This window comes from Rhinoraja longicauda, chromosome 9 (genome assembly GCF_053455715.1).
Source record: "Rhinoraja longicauda isolate Sanriku21f chromosome 9, sRhiLon1.1, whole genome shotgun sequence".
Lineage (NCBI taxonomy): Eukaryota > Metazoa > Chordata > Chondrichthyes > Rajiformes > Arhynchobatidae > Rhinoraja > Rhinoraja longicauda.
In genome coordinates this window covers 1,489,410-1,505,435 of record NC_135961.1, presented here as the reverse complement: position 1 = coordinate 1,505,435, position 16,026 = coordinate 1,489,410, and the positions used below count along the sequence as shown (strand labels likewise).

The 16,026-nt window shown below is 50.3% G+C and overlaps 1 protein-coding gene across 1 annotated transcript; it reads right to left on the bottom strand.

Annotated features, from left to right (window-relative positions):
- Nucleotides 1–1,525: 1,525 nt before the first annotated feature.
- pomca (proopiomelanocortin a) lies at nt 1,526–15,786 on the bottom strand. The gene is made up of 3 exons (XM_078405749.1): nt 15,658–15,786; nt 1,984–2,548; nt 1,526–1,842 (listed from the first exon to the last, which is right to left on the bottom strand). The coding sequence occupies exons 1-3, from the start codon at nt 15,784–15,786 to the stop codon at nt 1,571–1,573; spliced, it is 966 nt and encodes a 321-aa protein (XP_078261875.1). The 3' UTR covers nt 1,526–1,570.
- Between the last annotated feature and the right edge of the window lie 240 nt (nt 15,787–16,026).

Genomic DNA, 16,026 nt, shown 5'->3' with positions numbered 1-16,026 from the left:
CACTACTACCACTTCCCGCTGTTCACCTTCGCCCTTGAGGATTTTCTGCACTCTGTCCGTGACATCCTGGATCCTGGCACCAGGGAGGCAATGCTTCAGCGCTTATCCTAGTTTTATAGCATAAGTACTTTGTGTTTTTAATAGTAATTTAATGAACATACAAACATGCAAGAACCGGCACATACACTAAAATTCACACGCCAAGTGCCCGCAAACATGCACACATGTAAAATAACACACTTGCACACTTATGCAAGCATGGATGAGTCCCCTGGTATCAAAGGTTACAAGGAGAAGGCAAGGGAATAGGGTTGAGAGGGAAATTAACTAGCCATGATCGAGTGGCAGAGCAACTCATTAGTCTGAATGGCCTAATTTTGTTACAATGTTTCAGGGGGTCAAGCTTGAGATTCCCGCACTTCACTTCTGAGCCACGGATGGGAGCCAGGACCTGACTGGAGAGAGGACATGGATCAGGAGTGTGTGGGACATGGATCAGTGAGTGTGCGGGACACGGATCAGTGAGTGTGCGGGACACGGATCAGTGAGTGTGACATGGATTAGTGAATGTGACACAGATCAGTGAGTGTGTGGGACACGGACCAGTGAGTGTGTGACATGGATCAGTGAGTGTGTGACACAGATCAGGAGTGTGCGGGACACGGATCAGTGAGTGACACGGATCAGTGAGTGTGGCATGGATCGGTGAGTGTGACATGGATCAGTGAGTGTGGACACGGATCAGTGAGTGTGTTACACGGATCAGTGAGTGTGACACGGATCAGTGAGTGTGTGACACGGATCAGTGAGTGTGTGACACGGATCAGTGAGTGTGTGTGACACGGATCAGTGAGTGTGACATGAATCAGTGAGTGTGGCACAGATCAGTGAGTGTGACATGGATCAGTGAGTGTGACACGGATCAGTGAGTGTGGACACGGATTGGGTTGTAAAGCACACAGATGGTTGAGTGTTGGACACGGATCAGCAAGTGTATAACGGGTGGGTGGGCTGGTCGGATCAGCGGGTGGAGCACATGGATCAGTTGATGGGTTGGACGACGGATCAGTGAGTGTTTCACCGTGGGGAAGGAGATGAGTGAAGTGTGGATTCTCTCCAGTGAATGGGGATTGCTGAATATCTGCCTCTGCTGCTGTCTTGCTGTGTTTGGGCTGTGGGAGAGCGAGTGCAAGGAATCCAGGGCAATGGAGGTCTGACATGAGAGGCAGTGAGTGAGGCTGGGGCAGGCAGATCATGGCCCACTCTGCCGTTTCCTCATGCTTTAATGCTGTTAAAGTATTTCACACCACTGTTTCGAACCAAACGGGTAAGCAGACACCGTGAAGTCTGTGACCATTTGCAAAAAAAATTTACTTCTCGGATGCATTTGCATAATGTACAGCTCAGTCTGGTCCAGCGAGCGCTGAACGCCCGGTTACAACACTAATTGATTCATTGATTAATTGATCCAGGGAAACTGCCACAGACGGGTTCTGACTGAAAGACACACTCCTTATTGATTGCTCTAATGGATTGTCGGCAGCTCCTAGCTCTCTTACATCTAGCTTTCCTATTGAGCTTCATCCTTCCATTGGCTCTGAGCTTTGGGGTCGCGACCATCCTTGATGATGACGTTTCTGAAGAGGGCCAGCAGAGGCTTGTGACCCCTCTGGTCCCAGGACTTCATGAAGCCTCCGTAGCGCTTGCCTTTGAGTGGGGCACTCCACCTGAAGTGTCCGAACTTGTAATCCTTCCCGTCTTTCTTCACCTCTTCCTCGGGCAGGTCCCTCTCCGTACCTTCCTGCAGTATGTCCTCCAGGGTTCCGAACTGCAGAGGTTCAGGCCCCCAGCCCTGCCCGCTACCCTTCGGTCCCCTGCCCCACCTGAAGTGGTTCATTTTGTAATCCTTCCCATCTTTCTTCACCTCTTCCTCGGGCAGGTCACTCTCCGTACCTTCCTGCAGTATGTCCTCCAGGGTTCCGAACCTCAGGGGTTCAGGCCCCCAGCCCTGCCCGCTACCCTTCGGTCCCCTGCCCCACCTGAAGTGGTTCATTTTGTAATCCTTCCCATCTTTCTTCGCATCATCCCCCTGCATCTCTGCATCCCCTAAATCCGACATCTCTGCCGGGTAGTCCACGGACTCCTCACGCTTGAGATCTGATCCCATGTTGGCAGCTAACTCGTTATTTGGGTAGACTTTGATGGGCCTCCTCTTCTTGCCCATTGGCTTCCCCCAGCGGAAATGTTCTATCGAGTAGGACCTTTTATAATTCAGCTTAGGAAACTGCCTGGCCATATCCTCACTCTGCACCTCGGGAGCTTCGGGCTCTGTGGTTGGGATCTGTACCACCAAAGCCCTGGCCCTCTCACCCTCTCGCTTGCTGCCCACAAATCCTGTGCTGTTGCCTCTTTTCTTCCCAAACTTGCTCCAGCGGAAATGACCCATGACATAGTTCCTGATGTTCTCTTCAATCGGCTGCAGGTAGCTGTTGCCGGGATAGATCGGGGATTCCAAAGTCGTGTCTGCTCTGCAGGTTTCAAGACATTCCTGCAAACAAGTGGATTGAAAGGTAACTTTTATCTCTGTAGTTCCATCACAACCTCAGCAAAACGCTGTGTTGGCCTTCATTGTGTGAGAATTTGAGTCAATGCCGACCAAGGTGCCCCATCTAAACTAGTACCATTTCCCATGTTTGGCCCAAACCCTCAAAACCTTTCCTATTCATGTAAATGTCCAAATGTTCCCGCGTGCAGGAGCAAAGATATCTTGTGCAATTAGTAAGAGGATGGAATCAGACAGACCCTTTGAGGAATATAGAGAAAGGAGGAAATAACTCAAGCAGGTGTTTAGAAGGACCTAAAGAGGCCACCAAGTGGCTCTGGCAAGTCAGATTAAAGAAAATCCCACAGCTTTTTATACCTATATATTAAAAACAAGAGTGTAACCAGGGAGAAGGAAGAACCGCTGATGGATAAAGGAGTGAATTAGTCCTTGGAGTCCGGGGATATAGGCACTAAACTAGTGTTTTGCTTCTGTTTTCACAAAGGAGCAGGGACATGAGGACAGTGGGAGCAGTGTGGAGATCACTAATGCACAAGGGCAGGTTGACATTAAGGAGGAGGAGCTCTTGAAGAGCATTATTAAAGTGGATAAATCCCCAGGACCTGATGGGACTTAGAAACATAGAAAATAGGTGCAGGAGTAGGCCATTCGGCCCTTCGGGCCTGCACCGCCATTCAATATGATCATGGCTGATCATCCAGCTCAGTAACCTGTACCTGCCTTCTCTCCATACCCCCCTGATCCCTTTAGCCACAAGGGCCACATCTAACTCCCTCTTAAATATAGCCAACGAACTGGCCTCAACTACCTTCTGTGGCAGAGAATTCCACAGACTCACCACTCTCTGTGTGAAGAAATGTTTTCTCATCTCGGTCCTAAAAGACTTCCCCCTTATCCTTAAGCTGTGACCCCTGGTTCTGGACTTCCCCAACATCGGGAACAATCTTCCCGCATCCAGCCTCTCCAACCCCTTAAGAATTTTATATGTTTCAATAAGATCCCCCCTCAGTCTTCTAAATTCCAGCGAGTATAAGCCTAGTCTATCCAGTCTTTCTTCATATGAAAGTCCTGCCATCCCAGGGATCAATCTGGTGAACCTTCTCTGTACTCCCTCTATGGCAAGAATGTCTTTCCTCAGATTAGGAGACCAAAACTGTACACAATACTCCAGGTGCGGTCTCACCAAGGCCCTGTACAACTGCAGCAGAACCTCCCTGCTCCTATACTCAAATCCTCTTGCTATGAATGCTAACACATTATTGAGAGGGGCAAGAGATGAGATTGCAGGTGTCTCAATGAAGATCTTTGCATCTTCCCACGCCACAGGTGAGAACTGCAGATTAGCCAATGTTGTTCCTCTATTTCAGAAGGGAAGAGGAACAACATTCAGAAGGGAAGAGAGAATCCAGGCAATTATAGAGCAGTGATCCTCCAATCACTGCTTAGGGAAGCATTTGGAGAGGATTCCATGGGACAGGATTTACTCCCATTAGGATGCGAATGGTTTAATTACATAGAAACATAACACATAGAAATAGGTGCAGGAGGAGGCCACTCAGCCCTTCGAGCCAGCACCGCCATTCATTGTGATCATGGCTGATTGTCCACAATCAATAACCCGTGCCTGCCTTCTCCCCATATCCCTTGATTCCACTAGCCCCTAGAGCTCTATCTAACTCTCTCTTAAATCCATCCAGTGATTTGGCTTCCACTGCCCTCTGTGGCAGAGAATTCCACAAATTCACAACTCTGGGTGAAAAAGTTGCTTCTCACCTCAGTTTTAAATGGCCTCTCCTTTATTCTAAGACTGTGGCCCCTGGTTCTGGACTCGCCCAACATTGGGAACATGTTTCCTGCATCTAGCTTGTCCAGTCCTTTTATAATTTTATATGTTTCTATAAGATCCCCTCTCATCCTTCTAAACTCCAGTGAATACAAGCCTAGTCTTTTCAATCTTTCCTCATATGACAGTCCCGCCATCCCGGGGAGTAATCTTGTGAACCTACGCTGCACTGCCTCAATTACAAGGATGTCCTTCCTCAAATTAGGAGACCAAAACTGTACACAATACTCCAGATGTGGTCTTACCAGGGCCCTATACAACTGCAGAAGAACCTCTTTACTCCTATACTGAAATCCTCTCGTTATGAAGACCAACATGCCATTAGCTTCCTTCACTGCCTGCTGTACCTGCACGCCAACTTTCAATGACTGGTGTACAAGGACACCCAGGTCTCGCTGCACTTCCCCCTTACCTAACCTGAAGCCATTGAGATAATAATCTGCCTCCTTATTTTTGCCGCCAAAGTGGATAACCTCACATTTATCTACATTATACTACATCTGCCACGCATCTGCCCACTCACTCAACCTGTCCAGGTCACCCTGCAACCTCCTAACATCCTCTTCAGAGTTCACACTGCCACCCAGCTTTGTGTCATCCGCAAACTTGCTAGTGTTACTTCTAATTCCCTCCTCCAAATCAATATATATGGTAAACAGTTGCGGCCCCAACACCGAGCCTTGCGGCACTCCACTCGGAACTCTACGCCTGTTACTCCACTCGGAACAGTCAGCATGTCCCAATTAGGGGACAGTCAGCATGGCTTTGTACATGGCTGCATCTCACTAACTTGATCGAATGATTTGAGGAGGTGATCGATGCGTGTAGTCCAGTGGATGTTATCTACATTGATTTCAGTGAGGCATTTGGTGGACTGATCCAGAAGATTAAGATGCACGGGATTAACAATGACTTGGTCGTTTGGATTGTGAACTAGCTTACCCATAGAAGTCAGAGGGTTGTGTTGCAAGTATAACATTGAGGCTGGAGGTCTGTGACCAGTGGGGTTCTGCAGGGATCTGTGCTGTGGTCTCTGTAAATGGGTTGGTTAGTAAACTTGCAGATTACACCAATGTTGTTGGGGTGGCTGATTGTGAGGGAGGCAGTATTCAGTGGGATATAGACCAGGCATAGAAATGAGCAGAGAAATGGCACATGGAGCTGAACCCAAGCGGGTGTGTGTGTGTGGGTGCACTTTGGGAGGTCAATGTCAGGGGACAATGTATACTGAATGCATTGATGAAATGACCCCTAACGGCATTGATGTCCAGAGGGATCTTGGGGTCCAAGTCCACAACTCCCTGAAAGCAGCAACACAAGTAGACAGAGTGGTGGGTGGGTGGGTGGGTGGAGAAGGCGTACAGCACGCTTGCTTTCATAGGTCGGGGCATTGAGTGTCAGAGTGAGTGAGGATGTGGTGCTGCAGCAGCTGTGTCAGACTCTGGTCAGGCTGTATGTGGAGTATTGGGTACAGTTGTGGCCATCCCATTACAGCAAGGATGTGGGGGCTTTGGACAGGGTGCAGAGGAGGGTAACCAGAATGATGCCTGGATTAGGGGGGCATTAGCCACAGGGAGAGAGAGGTTGGACAGACTGGGATTGTTTTCACTGGATCGCTGGAGGTTGTGGGGAGACCCGAGAGAGGAATATAACATCATAAGAGGCATAGATCGGGTAGACAGTCAGAACCTGTTTCCCATGATGGAAAAATCAAATAGCAGAGAGCATAGATTTAAGGTGAGAGGCACAACACAAGAGGGTGGTGCTGCTGGGCTGGTGGTGGAGGCAGTGGGGCTGCTGGGGCTGGTGGTGGAGGCAGTGGGGCTGCTGGGGCTGGTGGTGGAGGCAGTGGAGCTGCTGGGGCTGGTGGTGGAGGCAGTGGGGCTGGTGGTGGAGGCAGTGGGTCTGGTGGGGCTGGTGGTGGAGGCAGTGGGGCTGCTGGGACTGGTGGTGGAGGCAGTGGGGCTGCTGGGGCTGGTGGTGGAGGCAGTGGGGCTGCTGGGGCTGGTGGTGGAGGTACTGGGGCTGGTGGTGGAGGCAGTGGGGCTGCTGGGGCTGGTGGTGGAGGCAGTGGAGCTGCTGGGGCTGGTGGTGGAGGCAGTGGGGCTGCTGGGGCTGGTGGTGGAGGCAGTGGGGCTGCTGGGGCTGGTGGTGGAGGCAGTGGGGCTGCTGGGGCTGGTGGTGGAGGCAGTGGTGCTGCTGGTAGTGGAGGCAGTGGTGCTGCTGGTGGTGGAGGCAGTGGGGCTGCTGGGGCTGGTGGTGGAGGCAGTGGGGCTGCTGGGGCTGGTGGTGGAGGCAGTGGGGCTGCTGGGGCTGGTGGTGGAGGCAGTGGGGCTGCTGGGGCTGGTGGTGGAGGCAGTGGGGCTGGTGGTGGAGGCAGTGGTGCTGCTGGTGGTGGAGGCAGTGGGGCTGCTGGTGGTGGAGGCAGTGGGGCTGCTGGGGCTGGTGGTGGAGGCAGACACGACAGTGGTGTTAAAGAGACTTTTGAACAGGCATATGGACATGTAGGGAATGGGAAGACATCGGGGACCTGGGGTGGAGAGTGTTGCACAGAGTCGTGGCCTGCAACAGGTACTTGAGCCGGTTGACAGACTCGTCTGCCGCCTGTCACTTCTGTGGGGAGGAGGAGACCGTGTACAGTTTGTATTTACAGTGCGTGAGGTTGCAGCCTCTGTTCAGTATCTGAAGGGGCTGCTCCTCAAGTTTTGGCTCCATTTTAGCCCCATGCTCCTGATATTTGGGCACCTGGTACAGGCGGGGGGGGGGGGGGGGGGGGGGAGGGAGGGGGGAAGGGAGGGGGGAAGGGGGTCTCCCTGTCGGTCTGCTCCTGGGCCTGGCCAAGATGGCCATCCGCGGGTCCAGGCAGCGGGCAGTCGACGGCCGCACAAGGCTCGGCTGCCCGCCCCTCTATCGAGTTTACATCCGTGCCCGCTTGCCTCTGGAGAGGGAACACGCACACGCGGTGTCCACGGGGACACTGGGGGCCTTCCGTGAACGCTGGTCACCGCGGGGGGTCGAATGTATTGTTGACAAAGTTGGCGGGATTTTAGTCTGATAACTGTCTTGTTTGTGAACTGCCGATACGGACGGCTTTTGGTTTGATGGCGTTACTACGTTGTATTTTTGTTTTTGTTTTTGGAATAAAGTATTTGTAAATATTTAAGAAGAAGGCTGTGCCCCACGAGTGGCCGGATGGACAGCGGGTTCCCGTGGCCGGATTCGTGGTCGGAGATCGCGGCTTCGGGGGAAGGCCGTCGAGCCAGTCCGCGGCAGAACTCCAGGTCAGTGGCTTCAGGGCGAGCCCACTGAGCCGGTCCCCGTGGTCTCACGGAAGGTCCAGCGGATCGCAGCTTCGGGATCGTAGCGGGGACCGCGTGGCCAAACTGAACACCGGACGGATCGCAGCTTGCGGGAGGGAGTCACGCGGGAGGGAGTTGCCAAGCCGGCCCCCTGTTTATCACCGGCCTGGAAGGAGCAGGCTGCTGAGCCTGCCCCTGCTCATCTGCCACACACCAGAGGATGGAGACAGGAACGACAGGGCAAGGAGCGAGGCTGGCAGGAGAGGAGGGGGAACGTGGGAATGACCTATTGTGCCCTTGTGCTCGGCTGTGGGAGCCAGCCCTGGGGAACACAGATTCCACAGATTCACCACCCTCTGACTAAATACATCTCTCCTCATCTCCTTCCCAAAAGAACATCCCAGTCAGTACCGCATTCCTGCCTCCTCCTCCACATTCCCCTCGATTCCGCTAGCCCTAAGAGCTCCAAAGAAGAAGCTAAGGAGAAATGTATTTAGTCGGAGGGTGGTGAATCTGTGGAATTGTTTGCCACGCAAGGCTGAGGAGGCGAAGTCAGTGGATGTTTATGAGCCAGGGATGGATAGATTCTTGATTGGTGCGGGTGTCAGAGTTTGTGGGGTGTAGGCGGGAGAGTGGGATTGGGAGGGAGAGATGGATCAGTCATGATTGAATGGTGGAGTAGATTTGATGGGCCGCGTGGTCTAGTTCTGCACCTATTCCTTATGACCATGTGACCATGTGAGAGTTGGATGAAGCTCTAGGGGATAGCGGAGTCAGGGGGTGTGGGGCGAGGGCAGGAGTGGGGTACTGATTGTGGATGATCAGCCATGATCACAGTGAATGGCGGTGCGTACAGGCTCGAGGGGCAGAATGGTGCTATTGTCTATGTTTCTATGTTAGAAAGGACGAGTGAGGAGAGGTCCAAGGCAGGAGATAGCTGGAGGACAGCAGCAGCCTGGGGCTTGCCTGCTACAGGTGAGAGCGTGGACTCTGAGCATGGCACCAGGACATGGTTCCTCCTGCATGTTACCCAGTACGCTATACCTGTGCTCTGTCCAACCTGGGATTGGGGGTTTGTGGTACTCGACTGGGCTGCTTGTAAGGAAAAAAATTCCACTCTGTTAACAATGAACACACGTGACAATAAAAGAAGCACTACTATCAACCACTAGTATTGTTGTCAAGGATATTTTTAGTTTAGAGACACAATGCAGAAACAGGCCCTTCGGCCCACCGAGTCCGTGCCGACCAGTGGACTCAGACACGTACTCAGACACTAACACTACCCTACACACACTAGGGACAATTTACATTTATACCAAGCAAATTAACCTGCAAACCCACACGTCTTTGGAGTGTGGGAGGAAACCGGAGCACCCGGAGAAAACCCACGCAGGTCACGGGGAGAACGTACAACCTCCGTACAGACAGCGCCCGTAGTGGGGATGGAACCCGGGTTTCTGGCGATGTGAGGCAGCAACTCTACCGCTGCGCCACCGTGCCAACATGGATCACGTGTAGGCAGATAAGAGTTCATCTTGACATCATGTTGGGTACAGACTTTGTGGGCCATAGGACCTGTTCCTATGCTGTTCTACCCTATGTTCTAACTGCAGATGTTCTAACTGCAGATGCTGGAAATCTGAAATAAAAACAGAAAACACGGGGAAAAAAATCGGCAGGTCAGGCAGTATCTGCGGAGAAAGAAACAGAGTTAATGTTCAGGTCAGAGACTCTTCATCAGAAGTGAGAAAGGTTGCAGGGAAGGGGGTGGGTAGAATAAAGATACTCTGTGAGGTGCAAGCCTGGGGATGTGTATCGGTTGTGTGAATAATAAATTCACAGATGACACAAAGAGTGGCAGACACAAAATGCTGGAGTAACTCAGCAGGTCAGGCAGTATCTCTGGAGAGAAGGAATGGGTGACATTTCGGGTCGAGACCCTTCTTTGGACTCTGCTGAGTTATTCCAGCATTTTGTGTCTACCTTCGATTTAAACCAACATCTGCAGTTCTTTCCTGCACTAAGAGTGGCTGTGTTAAGAGCGAGGGAGACAGTCATTGGCTCTTGCTGGCAGTGATCATTTGGTCAGGTGGGGAGAGCAATGACATGAAATTAAACCTGATCATGAAACGTGCTGGACTCGGGAAGAACTAATTGAAGTAAGACATAGAAACATAGAAAATAGGTGCAGGAGTAGGCCATTCGGCCCTTCGAGCCTGCACCGCCATTCAATATGATCATGGCTGATCATTCAGCTCAGTAGCCTGTACCTGCCTTCTCTCCATACCCCCTGATCCCTTTAGCAAAAAGGGCCACATCTAACTCCCTCTTAAATATAGCCAATGAACTGGCCTCAACTACCTTCTGTGGCAGAGAATTCCACAGACTCACCACTCTCTGTGTGAAGAAATGTTTTCTCATCTCGGTCCTAAAAGACTTCCCCCTTATCCTTAAGCTGTGACCCCTGGTTCTGGACTCCCCCAACATCGGGAACAATCTTCCCGCATCTAGCCTCTCCAACCCCTTAAGAATTTTATATGTTTCTATAAGATCCCCCCTCAGTCTTCTAAATTCCAGCGAGTACAAGCCCAGTCTATCTAGTCTTTCCTCATATGAAAGTCCCGCCATCCCAGGGATCAATCTGGTGAACCTTCTCTGTACTCCCTCTAAGGCAAGAACATCTTTCCTCAGGTTAGGAGACCAAAACTGCACACAGTACTCCAGGTGCGGTCTCACCAAGGCCCTGTACAACTGCAGCAGAACCTCCCTGCTCCTATACTCAAATCCTCTTGCTATGAATGCCAACATACCATTCGCTTTCTTCACTGCCTGCTGCACCTGCACGCTTGCTTTCAATGACTGGTGCACTATGACACCCAGGTCACGTTGCATCTCCCCTTCTCCCAATCGGCCACCATTCAGGTAATACTCTGCTTTCCTGTTCTTGCCGCCAAAGTGGATAACCTCACATTTATCCACATTATATTGCATCAGCCATGCATTTGCCCACTCGCCTAATCTATCCAAGTCACTCTGCAGCCTCCTAGCATCCTCCTCACAGCTAACACTGCCACCCAGCTTCGTGTCATCCGCAAACTTAGAGATGTTGCATTCAATTCCCTCGTCCAAATCATTAATATACACTGTAAATAACTGGGGTCCCAGCACTGAGCCTTGCGGTACCCCACTAGTCAATGCCTTCCATTCCGAAAAGGACCCGTTTATTCCTACTCTTTGCTTCCTGTCCGCCAACCAATTTTCTATCCACCTCAACACTGAACCCTCAATACCGTGTGCTTTAACATATAACATATAACATATAACAACTACAGCATGGAAACAGGCCTGTCCGGCCCTACCAGTCCACGCCGACCATTCTCCCTGACCTAATCTCATCTACCTGCACTCAGACCATAACCCTCTAATCCCCTCCTATCCATATACCTATCCAATTTACTCTTAAATAATAAAATCGAGCCAGCCTCCACCACTTCCACCGGAAGCCCATTCCATACAGCCACAACCCTCTGAGTAAAGAAGTTCCCCCTCATGTTACCCCTAAACCTTTGTCCCTCAATTCTGAAGCTATGTCCCCTTGTTGGAATCTTCCCCACTCTCAAAGGGAAAAGCCTACCCACGTCAACTCTGTCCGTCCCTCTCAAAATTTAAAAAACCTTTATCAAGTCCCCCCTCAACCTTCTACGCTCCAAAGAATAAAGACCCAACCTGTTCAACCTCTCTCTGTAGCCTAAGTGCTGAAACCCAGGCAACATTCTAGTAAATCTCCTCTGTACCCTCTCCATTTTGTCGACATCCTTCCTATAATTTGGCGACCAGAACTTCACATCATACTCCAGATTCGGCCTCACCAATGCCCTATACAATTTCAACATTACATCCCAACTTCTATACTCGATGCTCTGATTTATAAAGGCAAGCATACCAAACGCCTTCTTCACCACCCTATCCACATGAGATTCCACCTTCAGGGAACAATGCACAGTTATTCCCAGATCCCTCTGTTCCACTGCATTCCTCAATTCCCTACCATTTACCATTTAAGTTTGTACACCAATCTCCTATGTGGGACCTTGTCGAAGGCCTTCTGAAAGTCCAGATATAACACATCGACTGGTTCTCCCTTATCCACTCTACTAGTTACATCCTCGAAAAATTCTATAAGATTCGTCAGACATGATTTGCCTCTGGTAAATCCATGCTGACTTTGTCTGATGATTTCACCACTTTCCAAATGTGATGCTATCACATGTTTAATAACTGACTCTAGCATTTTCCCCACTACCGATGTTAGGCTAACTGGTCTATAATTCCCCGTTTTCTCTCTCCCTCCCTTTTTAAAAAGTGGGGTTACATTAGCTACCCTCCAGTCCTCAGGAACTACTCCAGAATCTAAAGAGTTTTGAAAAATTATCACTAATGCATCCACTATTTCTGAGGCTACTTCCTTAAGCACTCTGGGATGCAGCCTATCTGGTCCTGGGGATTTATCTGCCTTTAATCCATTTAATTTACCTAACACCACTTCCCGACTAACCTGGATTTCCCTCAGTTCCTCCATCTCTTTAGACCCCCGGTCCCCCGCTATTTCCGGCAGATGGTTTATGTCTTCCTTAGTGAAGACAGAACCAAAGTATTTGTTCAATTGGTCTGCCATCTCCTTGTTCCCTATGATCAATTCACCTGTTTCCGACTGCAAGGGACCTACATTTGCCTTAACTAATCTTTTTCTCTTGACATATCTATAAAAGCTTTTGCAGTCTGTTTTTATGTTCCTTGCCAGTTTTCCCTCATAATCTATTTTCCCTTTCCTAATTAAGCCCTTTGTCCTCCTCTGCTGGACTCTGAATTTCTCCCAGTCCTCTGGTATGCTACTTTTTCTGGCTAATCTGTATACACAAGAAATTGCGGCGAATTGTGAACGCAGCCCAGACCATCACGCAAACCAACCTCCCTATCATTGACTCCCTCTACACCTCACGCTGCCTCGGCAAGGCCAGCAGCATAACCAAGGACCAGTCTCACCCCGGTCACTCCCTCTTCTCACCTCTCCCATCAGGCAAGAGGTACAGAAGTGTGAAAACGCACACCTCCAGATTCAGGGACAGTTTCTTTCCAGCTGTTATCAGGCAACTGAACCGTCCTCTCACCAACTAGAGAGCGGTCCTGACCTCCCATCTACCTCACTGGAGACCCTCGGACTGTCTTCAGTCTGACGTTTCTGGACTTTATCTTGCACTAAACGCTATTGCCGTTATCTGTACACGGTGGCGACTTGATCATAATTATATATAGTTTCTCCACTGACAGGACAGCTCGCAACAAATGAAAACTTTTCACTGTAACACGTAACAATAAACGAAACGTCAAGCTGGTTGATGAGAACATTCATGGTGGAGGGAGATAAGGGATTTGAGGACCATGGACAAATGGCAAAGAAGAGATGAGGCCTGGGGGAGATACAGAATGTTGGGCCGAATGTGTGGTTCTACAACGCTGCTCACATCCATGACCCTAGGGAGTATTCAGTGACAGATGGGCCCCAATGTCCAAATCCATAGATCTGATCGTGGGAGGTGAGGAAGGCATATAGGATTCTTGTCTTTGTTAGCCATGGCATAGAACTTGGTATAACTTTATAAACATTGGTTTTGGCTGAAACTGGAGTGCCGTTTGCCATTCTGTGACCACCCTGTCGGAAGGATGTGATTTTGCTAGAGAGGGTGCAGAGAAAATTCACCGGGATACTTTACCAGGATGTTGCCAGGACTAGAGGGTGTGAGCTACAGGGAGAGGTTGAGTAGGCTGGGTCTCTATTCCATGGAGCGCAGGAGGATGAGGGGAGATCTTATAGGGGTGTACAAACTCATGAGAGGAATAGATGGGGTCGATGCACAGAGTCTTTTACCCAGAGTGGGGGAATCGAGGACCAGAGGACACAGGTTCAAGGTGAAGGGAAAAAGATTTAGTAGGAATCCGAGGGGTAACTTTTTCACACAGAGGGTGGTGGGTGAAATGGAACGAGCTGCCGGAGGAGGTAGTTGAGGCTGGGACTATCCCATCGTTTAAGAAACAGATGGACAGGTACATGGATAGGACAGGTTTGGAGGGATATGGACCAAGCGCAGGCAAGCGGGACTAGGGTAGCTGGGACATTGTTGGCCGGTGTGGGCAAGTTGGGCCGAAGGGCCTGTTTCCACACTGTATCACTCTGTGACTCTATGAAGGGCCTGTTTCCACACTGTATCACTCTGTGACTCTATGAAGGGCCTGTTTCCACACTGTATCACTCTATGACTCTCTATTGCCTGGGAAGGAGCAGTTCCCTTGTGAGGAGAGACTGCATCCTGCATCTGTACACTGTGGCCGGCTTTGATTGTAAACAAGTATAGTCTTTTTGCTGACTGTTAAACTAATCTAAGACCACGTAGCTTTTCGACAGAATGGAGTCTGAGGGGGAACCTGATTAAGGTCTAAAAAGGGACACGTATAGGGTAAATAATGAGTAATAAACTCAGCAGGTGGAGCAGCATCTGTAGAGGCAGAAGGAAGGCTAGGATTTCAGTCCAAATGCAGGGTCCCCACCTGCTATCCATCTATTTCCCACTGCAGATGTTGCCTGACCCACTGGTTTATGTTGTGCTCCAGTGGTTTATGTTGTGCTCCAGGTGCCAGCGTATGCTGCAGTCTCTTGTGCTGAGAGAGTGGGAAACATTTCCCATAACAGAGGTGTCTAAAGCCAGAGGGCGTGGGCTTTGGGAGAGGGCCAGAGCGTTTATATGTTAGCAGGTGTGTTAGCTGAGAGGGTGGTCAGAATCTGAAACGCAGTGCATGTTACTACTCTATGTATGTATTTGTTTTCTGAATAAAAGTATTTTATTCAGAAATTCAGAAGTACAAAGAGATCTTGGTGTCCTTGTTCATCAGTCACTTAAGGTACAGCAGGCAGTGAAGAAAGCTAATGGCATGTTGGCCTTCATGACAAGAGGATTTGAGTATAGGAGCAAAGAGATCCTTCTGCAGTTGTACAGGGCCCTAGTGAGACCGCACCTGGAGTATTGTGTGCAGTTTTGGTCTTCAGATTTGAGGAAGGACATTCTTGCTATTGAGGGAGTGCAGCATAGGTTCACTAGGTTAATTCCCGGAATGGTGGGAATATGTTGAAAGACTGGAGCGACTAGGCTTGTATACACTGGAATTTAGAAGGATGAGAGGGGATCTTATTGAAACATATAAGATTATTAAGGTATTTATTCACAAAATGCTGGAGTAACTCAGCAGGTCAGGCAGCATCTCAGGAGAGATGTACTAGCATTTGCAGTTATTTTCTTACACTAAGATTATTAAGGGATTGGACACATTAGAGACAGGAAACACGTTCCCAATGTTGGGGGAGTCCAGAACAAGGGGCCACAGTCTAAGAAAATGGGGGAAGGCCATTTAGAACGGAGATGAGGAAAAACTCTTTCACTCAGAGAGTTGTCAATCTGTGGAATTCTCTGCCTCAGAAGGCAGTGGAGGCCAATTCACTGGATGCTTTCAAGAGAGAGCTAGATAGAGCTCTTAATGATAGCGGAGTCAGGGGGTATGGGGAGAAGGCAGGAACGGGGTATTGATTGTGGATGATCAGGCACGATCACATTGAATGGTGGTGCTGGCTCGAAGGGCCGAATGGCCTCCCCCTGCACCTATTCTCTATTTGTAAAAAAAGAAGAGGAGAATTGGAGGCAGATGCTCTCGCAGCTTGGTTAACCACCAATCACCAGGCCACAGAAGCCAATGGGACAAGTGCTGGAAGGTAAGACATGGTGGGCCGAAGGGCCTGATTCAATGCCCCTCAACTGCACCTCAATGCAAGAGCAGGCAGTGGAGAGGAAACACATTGGTTCCTCCAATCCTCACAGGAGAGGCATTGGCTTGGTTTGACTTACCATCATTTTTGGCACTGGCAGTTCGAGGCACTTGCTGTGTTCCAAGCAGTCCTGCAGCTGGCCAGATGTTGCAGCCCATAGTGGGAGCAGAGCGAGCAGCACCTGCCCCCACACCAGCCTCCGCATCATCTCCAGGCAGCAGCAGTGGTGGGGTCTGCCGGAGGAGGAGAATCAGATCAGTCACACCTCTCCCCAGCACGGAGTCACTGCCTGTATCTCCACCCAGCTCCCCGCACCCACCCTCTCCCCAGCACCCTGTCACTGCCTGTATCTCCACCCAGCTCCCCGCACCCACCCTCTCCCCAGCACCCTGTCACTGCCTGTATCTCCACCCAGCTCCCCGCACCCACCCTCTCCCCAGCACCCTGT

What these genes read in the sequence shown, in the direction of transcription:
- pomca (XM_078405749.1), bottom strand. Translation starts at nt 15,786, where the DNA reads ATGATGCGGAGGCTGGTGTGGGGGCAGGTGCTGCTCGCTCTGCTCCCA. An exon ending in TGCCAGTGCCAAAAATGATG is followed by an intron (nt 2,549 to 15,657) that starts GTAAGTCAAACC and finishes ACTTGTTTGCAG; the next exon opens with GAATGTCTTGAAACCTGCAG. An exon ending in GGGGCCTGAACCCCTGAGGT is followed by an intron (nt 1,843 to 1,983) that starts TCGGAACCCTGG and finishes AGGGCTGGGGGC; the next exon opens with CTGAACCTCTGCAGTTCGGA.